This window comes from Thamnophis sirtalis, unplaced genomic scaffold (assembly GCF_051295495.1).
Source record: "Thamnophis sirtalis isolate CommonGarterSnake01/CBP01778 unplaced genomic scaffold, rThaSir2_p1.2 scaffold_3, whole genome shotgun sequence".
Taxonomy (NCBI): domain Eukaryota; kingdom Metazoa; phylum Chordata; class Lepidosauria; order Squamata; family Natricidae; genus Thamnophis; species Thamnophis sirtalis.
Window position 1 is genome coordinate 72,347,194 of NW_028261383.1, and position 12,199 is coordinate 72,359,392.

The following is a 12,199-nucleotide window of genomic DNA, read 5'->3' on the forward strand; positions in this document are numbered from 1 at the left end:
AACTGTAATAGCACTGCAGTAGTTAAGTAAGACTAGCTTTTATATAAGTATATCCAAAAATTGTAGTTAGAATGCAGGGAAGTCGGAGGGAGGAGATCCAGAGCATTCAGGGTCACAAATAATTTGCATTGCAGGACATGTGCAATTGCTTCATAAAGCGAAGCTAGACGTTTTGACATTTATTTCACTGTGGTCTAATGAATTCTGTCATATTGAGTAGACACAGCATCTACAACAGATAAATTACATCTTCCTGCTTCTTTTATTATCATAACAATGACACAGAAATCTATCTGCTATGAAGAAGAGTTAGTTTCATCCTACAATGAAAAAAGAAAGAAAGAAAGCCAGGAACCACCATCAATTTTTCCTAAGACTTCCTTTTGTTTCCATGCATAAAGCCAGTTTTCTATCAAAACCAACCCAGCAGGAAACAATTGCTCAGATATTGAAAAGGGAAAGGTAAAAATAAAGGTAAATTGGTTCTGGAAGTTGACTGGTGAGCAATGCCATGACCTCAGCATAGGTTGTTATACTGTTGAACCTGCTTCCTCTTGGCAGTGTTGAATTGCTGAATTTTGAACTAACTGCAACTTCTGTGTTACCCTCCAGGTCAGCCCAGCATCAAACATGTCAACATTGTATTTTGTCAAATCAAACTTCATGCGTTAAAATTGGCTTCTGGCTTTCTAAATCACAATCTGAAATAACATATGCTTACAAGTTTGTCACATGATTGATATGAGCATTCAAGTCTTGAGCTGTTAAATATTTAAGATCCTCTCCCCTCCCACACACGATATACCGTAATGCTGTATCTTTCCCATTTTATCTCTTATTTGCAATGCAAATGTCTATCAATCCAGAATAGATGTGCCAAGAATATTGTTTTATAACTCTTGGAAACTCAACAAGGGAGACAGGGCAGAGAGTGGGGGGAGGACAGGGGAAGGAAGGGGAGGAGAACATCAATGGAAATCAATTATTATTAACAATTTCCTAAATACTGCTTATGTCGTCTCCTCCATCATGCTACATTTTCAGGGAAAATACTGTTTTTATTATCTGGGATGATACAGTTATTATAGATCTCCTGTCTAAACCATTCACAAAGATGTCAATATGACAAATATGCTTGATGTGTCTATGCAAGAGTATCTAGAATTAGAACAATCTTTAAGTAGGTTATGGGCAGGCCCAGGCTCCCTTTGGACTTGGCTTTGGAGAAAGACATAAATAGCAATCATGGTGCTGAAATGATCTTTCCCAGTACTTACTCCATCTCTTCACACATAAATCAAGCTCCCTAAAATTCTGTGTTAATTATTCATACTTGAACAATCTGCCCTTTAAGTTCTGTGTGATGTAGAGAGCAATCAGAGTAAGAAAGTACTCATAAAGTTTTATATCCATCCAAGGGAGACTGGAGGTGATCTCCTACTTTTTGCTTGATAGCTAAAATAGTGGAAAGCAGAATTTGGCAGGACTGAACCTATATTTATGGTAGTTCCTAGTAGAGACCATTTCTACAAATCACTGATCTTCCATTCATTCACTTTATAAAAGATATTCAATCCACAATACTGCAAATGTTTTCCTCATTTATTAGAATATTACATGGAGTGTTGTGGTTTAAAAAATGTCATGAAATCTTTTAAAAAGATATTCAACTAAAATGTGTCACAAGTTATATCTATCCCTGTTAGCCTTCTCAACTTCTTTAATGCTGGATTTTAATATTTATAACTTAAACCAGATCACATATGCTAAATCAATAATTCTATGTCCCCAGAAACCCTAGAAATTAGGGTAATACCAAAACAAAGCTTTTTAGAATTTAATGCAGCATGTATTAAAAATTTAATATGTCATCATTCCCTATTAGCAACATGTTTAATCTTAAGTAAATTATAAAATTACTACTAAATTACAATTATTAAAGAAATATAAAACAAAAACAGTATCTTTTTCAGATTTACGAAACAAGCAATATGCTGCTTCAGACTTTAGGCAACGGATTTGTTTGATAATAATCTCTTTATAGAGCTGGAATTGGATGAAACTTTTCATGAGTCTATAATATCTTCTTTTTCAGTTATGTTTTAATAATAAGATAATAAAATAAATGGCAATGAAAATAATCTGCAACAGAAGCAATTTTTGTTCTACTTCTAAGGCTAGTTCTATTTTTAAGATTTCATGAATCCTCTTTCTTTTCTCTGGACAATACTGCAATTTAATTACTTATATTTTGGCAATATTACCATACAGAACAATACTAACAGAACAGAAACAGAACTAATGAAGCAATATGAGCCCATTGATGGCTAAACTTCCAAGCTTCCAAGAATTTCCTAGCATTTTTGGATTTAGCTTAGTCTAGGATGCTCACAGTTTCCCATCTGTCCACATGTTGTGAGATTAAGGAGTTTTCATCATGCTTTGCAGGATCAACAGGCAGAAGATTGTTCCTGGAATTCATGGAAGCTTGGCATTCAGATAAATCAGCCATCAATAGACACATAAAGATAAACCATATTTGCATGCCATTCAAGAGACAAGAAAAAAAAAGCTAAGAAGGAAACAAAAAGACCAGAACACATCTTTTCCAGGAGTCACCACATAAGCAGAGATTCACATCAGACAAACAACCACGCAAGCAGAGGTCAAGGAATCAAAATTAAGGAATTACCAAGAACAAAAGCCACATCCTTGTAGCAATGGCAGAGCAAGCTATTATATATAAACAAAAAGCAAACTCCCACATTCACCAGCACAGATGATATTAGCTAGTCAGGCAATGAAAAATGCAAGCCAACATGCTCTGAGAGCACTAAGGACTCCACAGAACAATATGAATAGTATAAAGAGTAATATTATATATTATATTGACTTTTATAATTTAAAGACTCCTTATTTTATATTATGATGTTAAAGACACAAATCTAAGAATTTCAGGATAACAGTAAGTCAAACACTAAGTCAAAAGCTATATTATCTGTAACAAGCAGCAATTAATTAAATTCATCTAGGGAGGGTGCCATTCAGGTGTAATTTTAAAAAATGGAATCCTCAGTCTAGATTGGATCCACTGTTAAGTAGAATGGCATTAAAGGTCTACATCACATCATACAATCCCCTCTAAGTAGGAAATAGTAAAAAAGCTGTTGCAACTTATACCTTTCAAAGAGAAAATGTAGGCTGACCTTAATTTACAATCTCATCTTAGAAGCTAAGCAGGGTATAATTTAATACACTAACAACGTAGGTTTTTCCCCTCAATCTATGTACTTACCTTTTGTCAGCGCTTCATCCAAGAACAATTTTAGCCTCCTGCTTCTGAGTCCGAACATTTTGCCTGTTTCATGCAGAAGCCCTTGATATGTTAATCCATTTTGACCAACAGGGTTTTCCGTAAGAAGGGTTCCCACCGTTCCATTTAGACACTCTGGAGAAAATGAACTGTCTTAATTTTTAGCAAAAAACCCTTATAATTCCACAACATAACTTACCTTGTGCCCTATGAGGATGATTTTTCTTCTTCTTTCTTTACAAAGCAATCCCATACCTACATCTGTTAGATAGAGCCCAGCTGGACACAACAAGATATACTATTCCTCCTTCCCTTTTCGATTCTACTTGTCTCTGGGTAGCAGAGAGGACAGTCTACCAGCAGCACTCCCAACTGTTTCCTAGAATCCAATTTTATACCACTTATCTGCACTTATCTGGAGGACTCAAGGATAACAGCAGCCACAAACATCACCTCTCCCTGGGGTCTCGACTGATGCCAAACTAGAAACCCAGATGGGCAGAGTTCCAAGAAAGGAAGAACCTTCTCCAGAGTCAGTCAGGTTTTGGTTAATTTTTGGTTAAATACTTATTGAAAGACCAGACTGCAATTATTTTAGAGATTGACTAAAGATTTTGTTTTACAAAATCATCTGTCTTATAAACAACTTTCATTCTATTAAAAGATTAATTGAAAAATGTTTCTTTAACACAATTAATTGGTGTAGGTTGTGTACTGTGATGCTCAGACATGTGTGGCTTCTACCACTGAAGCAAGAAAACTATCTTCAAGATAGGGTTAAGTAAAGCTGGACTTCAGGAAAGTTCAGAAATTTCAATTGTTAATAAAGTAATCTACCATCAGACAATTAACATTGTATGTGACACACCTTGTGGTTTTGCATTCACTAGTTGTAAATTGATATACTGACATAAAAAGTCATCAATACTGTTTGTAATTGGCAATGGCCCTGCAGTTACATGAAGCTTCTTTCCATTAAGACTCAGCAAATCTGTTTGTTTTTTCACTTCTGAAAAACAAAGAAAATGTTGTTAGAATCAAAACTTTGAGCAATATCACTCCACTACACACATGAGCTGAATGTTCCTTTGTAGGGATGTTCCATTTCTTGAAGACTTACATACAAGCTAGAAACATGAATAGTGAAAATTAGTATCACATAGTATTGAATTGGCCTGAATATTTCCAGATCAGTGTTTCTCAGCTTTGGCAACCTTAAGACATGGAAACTACTAGCTGGGAAATTCTATGAGTTGGAGTCCATTTTTTTCTTCCTGTTTTACCACTTCGCATGTCAAGAGAGATAAAAAGTTTTGGTTTTTGCTCATCTGGAAGCCTCAACCATTGATGTTGTAATGTTAATCTGTTAATATAAATTGTTAATCTGTTAATTGGAGTTGGAAGGGACCTTGCAGGTCATCTAGTCCAACACCCTGTCCAGCAGGAGACCCTACATCTGCCTCTACCTAGGATCGAACTCACAACCTCCTGATTGTGAGGCAAGAGCTCCACCTCTAGGCCATCCTCCATCTTCTTCTGGGTCTGCCTCATGTTCTTTGACCTTCTCCTCTTTTGTATATGCCTTGTACGGTATGGAATACCATGACATCCTCTCCAGGTGAGCAAATCACTTTATATGCTGTTTTTGTGCGTAGTTTAGGATTGATTCAATGTCGATTCTTTCTCTTATGGTCTCATTTCTGATTTTATCTCGTCTAGTCACCCCAGCAGCCTTCCTCAAACATCTCATTTCCATGGTAACTAACTTTCAGTTATGTTTTGTTGTAAGCGTCCATGTTTGGCATTGTTAGAGCCGAGGTGGCGCAGTGGTTAAATGCAGCACTGCAGGCTACTGCTAGATCAGCAGTTCAGCGGTTCAAATCTCACCGGCTCAGGGTTGACTCAGCCTTCCATCCTTCCGAGGTGGGTAAAATGAGGACCCGGATTGTTGGGGGCAATATGCTGACTCTCTGTAAACCGCTTAGAGAGAGCTGAAAGCCCTATGAAGCGGTATATAAGTCTACTGCTATTGCTATTGCTATTGTTAACATAGGATGGGGATGTTTTGCATGAGATGCTTCTTTGTGTTGATTGGTACTGTCTTATGTTGTAGGAGTGGCTGTGCAATTCCAGATCCACGTTGTGAAAGGTGGTAACAGAACAAAGTAAGGGATTGCTAGAATCGGGCGAAGTGTGGCATGTCTTATACTGCCATGAAGGCCATCCTGAGTTACCCTGAATGGCCTGGCCAAAGGGTCTCTGGTGAAGTTGCAACATGTCCAGCAAACTGGCAATGGATAATTGCTACAGAAATTATAATGACGTATAAACAGACTGTTAAACTCCATGTATTTTAAAATTGTCAAGGTTGAGAAACACAATTCTAGATTGATACCTATGATAACAGGCTGGATTAGAAAGTATTTGTTTGCCTCAAACTACGTCTGGTGCTGCGTATTGTACATGCTGTTGCAGATGGTAACATTATCAATGATCTCCAGTTATGGTAAGTTAATGCTGCTCTAGGATCATAGCCATGATGTCTTTCAGTATTAGTGGAAAAAGCCTATTCCTTTCATTCATCTAGGCATCTGGTCAGCTGCTGGGAGAAATTAGATCAGTCCAGCCCAGGCAACTGATGGACCCAGCAGGGAACTTGGGAGAGCTTTCTAAGACCCGGAAAAGTGATTTTGCTGAGTCCTTAGCCACTGCTAGTATGGGCAGGTGGGACAGAGACCGTAGACTGGATTGTTCTTCTATGACATCTCGTGTGTTGATCCCAGAGATCAACTCTGGATGAAAGGCAGAAGAAACTCCTAGAGCATCATTGGATGATGATGCTCTAGGAGTCTAGCAAAAGCCCATATTAGGGCTTATATCGTGGCAATTAGAGCTACAAAATGCAGTACATTTTCTCACTCTTATTATGTTGGTTGATAGCTGCCCAGCAGTCACCATCAGGATTGCTAACCCAGTCGCTTCTTTATTAGATTCTGGCCCTGCCTGTCTTGTTCAGTTTTTTCAGAAAGAATCATCTATCTATACTACAGTATCTTCAGTAGTAAGTAGCAAAACATCTCCAGAGAAACAAGAAAAGGTGCACCTTCTTCTCAAGCAGCTGTTGCAGATCAATAGATGTGAATGATTTCCATCCAATCTCCAATATTCCCTATATAGTCAATCATGCCTTTGTTACATCAAGGCTCAACCACTGCAACTGAAGACGTCTTGTTGTTAGTTGCGAAGTCATGCCCAACCCATCGCAACCCATGGACAAGTTGCTCCAGGCCTTCCTGTCCTCTACTATCCTCTGGAGTCCATTTAAGCTCACGCCTACTGCTTCAGTGACTTCATCCAGCCACCTCATTCTCTGTCATCCCTTTCTTCTTTTGCCCTCAATCTTTCCCAGCATTAGGCTCTTCTCCAGTGAGTCCTTCTTTCTCATTAGGTGGCCAAAGTATTTCATTTTTAGAAAGATCTGGCCTTCTAAAGAGCTGTCAGGGTTGATCTCCTCTGGGGCTGACCAGTGTGATCGACTTGCAACCCAAGGGACTCGCAGAGTCTTCTCCAGCACCATAGTTCAAAGGCCTCAATTCTTTGGCACTTAGCCTTTCTTATGGTCCAACTTTCACAGACATACATTGCAACTGGGAAAACCATAGTCTTGACTAAATGCACTTTTGTCGGCAGGGTGATGTCTCTGCTTTTTACTATGCTGTCTAGATTTGCCATAGCTTTCCTCCCCAGGAGCAAGTGTCTTTTAATTTCTTGGCTGCAGTTCCAATCTGCAGTGATCTTGGAGACCAGGAAAATAAAATCTATCACCACCTCCATTTCTTCTCCAGCTATTTGCCAGGAATAGACAGAGCAGGATGCCATGATCTTAGTTTTCTTAATGTTGAGTTTCAAGCCAACCTTTGTGTTATATATGCAAATGTTCCCTGTTACCAGCTCTCTGATTGGCTGGTCATTTGACAGTTGCTTTGGGCTCGAGTATAAATACCCTGACAGTTGCAGGGACGTTTTGAATCGCAGTCATCTCGGTTATTTGCATACTCAACACTCCTCTAACATTTGCATGTATAACACTTTGCACTCTCCTTCTTAACCTGCATCAAGAGGCTCTGCAACTGAAGACTACTTAGAAGCAAAACCCAATCCAGAAGGATGCAGCACCAGTCGTGGTGGGCCTGCTTTAGCTTGCCTATAGGATTCCTTAACTTCATGAGCTGCGCTGCTTCCAATATGCTTCCAAGTGATTCAAGATGGTGTGATCACCTATAAAATGTACACAGCCTGAGGCCTGGTTATCTGAGGGACTGTCCAGTGAGAGTCAAAAAAGTGGAAATGCTACAGGCCCTCACAATCAAACAATATCCCATTTTGATACACAGGAAGCACATATTCTCTATGGTGCTATCTAACCTCTGAAATGAGGACCCATCCGTCCCCAAAATCTGAACAGATCCCATCTTGATGGTATTCTGGAAAACCTTAAAGACTGGCTGTTCTCCCAGTCTTTCAGATAGACTGGGTGGAACACCTTTTTTAGACTACATTGGGGAGAGCAGACCGGGAGGTCATTAAGTGAGGTGATCACATGGATAACTTGCTTAATGACCATCATGACTTGTAACTGTAATGGGAAGGCTCTGTTACAATCACAACAAGGACTATCTTTATATGTGTTTTTTTTTCCAGCAAACCAAGGATAGTAACATCAAGTTGATAAAATGAGTTGTGGTTTCCCCTTTCTCTACTGGCCATGTCCATTCTTGTTTTAATTTGTTTACACCATTGTGACAAGCTGACACAAGTCATAAAAGATTAAGAGTCTATTAACTGTCTGTTTCCTGTTCCCTACTTATGTTTGCATTAAGCAAGAATTGTGAGCAAGACATATTGCTTTAAAAAAAATCAGATAATCCAAAAATGCTGGCAGCCAAAGAAAGACTTAGTCTTTGCCATGTTTACACAAGACAATTAAGCACTATTTTCATTTTATGCTTTGTCTATCATCAGAGGCAATCTGATTTTCTATTATGATACAGTTGCTGGGGAAAACAATTGATTTGAAGAGAAAAAAACAGTGCCAACATTAAATCAATGAAGTGGCTCAACACAAAATGTTATCTGTCACCAGTGAAATTATAGCAATAAATAAGCATTCCAATGTTATCGAAATTTGAAATACTCTCATAATTTATTTTCTGTATTGACTGTAAAATAATGTGCTTTTAAAATGAATTGACTCTTAAGAGAAAAAAAAGAGTTCTTTTAGAGTGACACAGTGTATAAAAACCGAGGTAAAACAGGCTTTTCTGTTTAATCTTCCTCTGTGGTGAGGAACTGCCTTAAATTCAAAGTCATCTTTTTTCTGGATAGAAGCAACAAATAGATGGTACTCTAAAAGGCATTCTATCTAATATGTACCAAATTTATCATGAAAACAGGTAGCATAATTGGTTTTTTAAAGCATATAAATCTATTTCAAGAGAGTACATTTTTTTTGTCGGACTTGGTAAAAAGCAGGTTGGGAAACAGACCTATTTGCAATTATTATTATTTTTAAAATGTCACACTTAGGGTAGGGTATCTATTATTCTGAAACTCTACTTACCTTGTTTTCCACTATAAATTGCTACTTTTGCTTTTTCAAGGCCAAAAATGCACGCAATAGTATTAACAAGTTTGGTGAAGTCTAATTTATTGTCTCCCTTCGGATTTTCCAGCAACACCATACCATCTAGAGAGAGAAATATGTATCAGTAATGCTAATAATATAATTTTGTTTTCTTCATCAATTAACAATAGGTATGTATGCAGCAATGTAACTGCTTAGTTATTTTGGGGTCCTTTGATTCCATCATAGCATTTGATAAAATACTTCATCATATTCTGGTTAATAAGCAAGTTAATGTGGGCAGGAAGCCATGAGAATTAGTTGGCTGCTTGGAATTTGTATCCAAAGAATGCTTTTTAATGACTCCTCACTGGATTGCAGGAGTTATTGAGGAGGGCTTTACAATGTTTGGTCTTTATCCTGCACTCTTCAACAAATTTATTGGAGTAATAGTAAACAAATTTGCAGATGGCATAAAATTGAGTAGCACAGTTAATATAAAAAGTAATATAAAATTAAACATAGTTATACTATATTAGAGAAATAGTTAAATGCTAAATTTTTCACTTAGGGAAAAGAAATCAAAGGCACAGGCGTACAAAAATTCAGGAGTATCCTCACCTGACAATAGCATTCATGAAAATGATCTTGGAACAGGAGTAAATAGGGTGTGTCGACAAAAGTATAGTCCTTAAATTCCATTCCATTTAACCATACTTCTCATTATGAATTATATAATATGGGGCATTGTTTAGGGCATCACGTTTTTAAAATGATTCAGGCAAACTAGAATAAGTTTGGTGAAGGGGCTAGAAAATAAATCTTAGGTGGAAAAATTGAACAAATATTTGTCCTTGTTCCTTGTAGTAGTAGTAGTAGTAGTAGTAGTAGTAGTAGTAGTAGTAGTAGTAGTAGGAGGAGGAGGAGAAGAAGAAGAAGAAGAAGAAGAAGAAGAAGAAGAAGAAGAAGAAGAAGAAGAAGAAGAAGAAGAAGAAGAAGAAGAAGAAGATCAAGATCAAGATCAAGATCAAGATCAATTTTACATCATTTCAGAGTACAGGATACAGAATATCAGATTTATTATTAAAGGAAAAAAGACTGGTTGGACAGTCCTTCAGTGGAAGTGATTAACAGAAGCTGGAAGTCATCTATGGAGTCCCTGGTGCTCTCTGAGCTTTTCTAATTTCTAATTGTTCCAATTTATTTTCCATACTTTTTTAGGAACATTAAGCATAGAGTACTACTAGTAAACAGCCCTTTGAGAGTTGGGAGTAAGCTTCCTTTAAATATGGGTTTCTGGTGGTTGTTTTTTTGAAACAATTAAACTTCCAATTCAACCCTGGATTTAAGTGAATAGGATGCACACTTCTATTATCCAGTTTACTGTATTTATACTGAAATGTATCCTCGATATAAACCAAAGATCACAATTTCTTTCCTCTTATTCTGAATCAGTTATGTAGCTACCTTAATTGTATCAATAAAAAATAAAAAGTAATCCTCCATTTTTAAATTTTTATAAAGAAACAGCCGCAATGATTCAAATAATTTAAATCTTAAATACATTTGTAAATTTAAAAAAGAGTTTAAACACTTCAAGTGTAGATTAGGCTCCAAAGATTTGTAAACCTCATTTCAAGTAATGAAAGAAACGGTTAGAACAATGCCAGGTCAGTGTCAGTTCTAAAGTAAACCATACTAGGTGAAATACTGCATGGACAATTCCTAAAAATATGGAATTGAGAATGATGCAATTTTCATAGCCATCTGTTACACCATGGGTATTAAAGTGGTGGCCTGCGGACCAGATGCATCAGGCGCAGCCACGCCCACCCCTGCTCCGCAAAGGCAAAAAATGTCACGTGACACGATCAAGTTTGATACCCATCTGTTATTGTTGTTGTTGTTAGTTTATTTATAGGCCGCCCTTTTCCCTGAGGGGACTCAGGGCGGCTTACAATCAAAAAAGGAAGGGGAGTGTAGGACAATACAAAAAAAGAAATGTGCACAAAGTAAAGTAAACTATAAAACTCAACATTCACTCAGCATTCGGGAGGGGCAAAATAAGATTATCCCCAGGCCTGACGGGTTAGCCAGTTCTTGAGGGCTGTACGGAAGGCCTGGACGGTGGTGAGGGTACGAATCTCCACGGGGAGATTGTTCCATAGTGTCGGAGCCGCAACAGAGAAGGCTCTCCTCCGAGTAGTCGCCAGTCGGCACTGACTGGCGGATGGAATACGGATGTTATACATACCCACTGCATATTTCTCCAACAGATTCTCAGATAATGCAATTCTGTGTTTGGTTACTTCTTGACTATAACCATATAGCTTTTTTTCTAATAGCATAGAGATAGTTTATCATTGCCCTCTTCCAAGAAGTTTAATTTTTTTAAGTTCCCAGTGTAATGTAGAGCTTGGATTTCTTAATGATATACCAGACAAATCTTAAGTTTGATCCTGCTTAGTTTTTCAAGATTCTCCAAAATCAATTTGGTGCTAACAAAGACCATATGCTATGTTTTTCATCACCACGTTTACTAGTGTCATCCATTTTTAGTTAGCAATTTTACAAGTAGTACAAATAGTTCTAGCTACACTCCATCATGTTTTACAGCAGCGGTTAAAATGAGAGAATGACAAATTAAAAAGTAGATTAATACAGACGTACCTTGTTCTTTACCATTAATGCAGATGTTCAGAGTGACATAAGCACATGCTGGTTCAGTACAGTGATGAACAGCTGCTTTGGCTATTGTAATTTCCAGTTCTGATCCCTTCAGCTAAACAAACAGCAGTTACATTTTTAAAATTATTCTTCTAAGACAAGACCTACGCACACTTTTTCTCTCCAAGCTGTTACAATTGAGAAATACTTCCAGGAACCACAGTGGCAATAGATGTGGCAATACATCTTATAAAAATAACAGGACAGAGTACTTCACTAGAACTAGTATCTGGCATATTAAAAACACGTTAACTTGTACCTTCTAAACCAGTATTCGAACTAGAAATATAGTACAAATATCAAGTGCATTTTCAGTGGGAAAAAATGGAGAGAAGTAATGCCTATAAATATAGATAAGAGGACAGATTTAATAACAAAGGCATTTTGCCCAGGACTAGGCAAGGTTGTTTCAGTATCCACTATTACAGTGATGGCGAACCTATGGCACCTGTGCCGGAAGTGGCATACAAAGCCAGTCCTCTGGGCATGCCAGCCATCACCCGTTGCTCTTCTTGTGTAATATGCGCGTCAACCAG

At 37.6% G+C, this 12,199-nt stretch overlaps 1 protein-coding gene across 1 annotated transcript in view; it reads right to left on the reverse strand.

Moving 5' to 3' along the window:
• Positions 1-12,199, reverse strand: part of IARS1 (isoleucyl-tRNA synthetase 1) — a 77,107-nt gene that overhangs the window by 2,450 nt on the left and 62,458 nt on the right. The window contains exons 30-33 of the mRNA XM_087709129.1: positions 11,607-11,718; positions 8,934-9,059; positions 4,182-4,322; positions 3,296-3,448 (exon numbers count right to left, since the gene is read on the reverse strand). Of these exons, the coding sequence (XP_087565255.1) occupies positions 3,296-3,448; positions 4,182-4,322; positions 8,934-9,059; positions 11,607-11,718 (532 nt within the window). The remainder of the gene's footprint in view (positions 1-3,295; positions 3,449-4,181; positions 4,323-8,933; positions 9,060-11,606; positions 11,719-12,199) is intronic.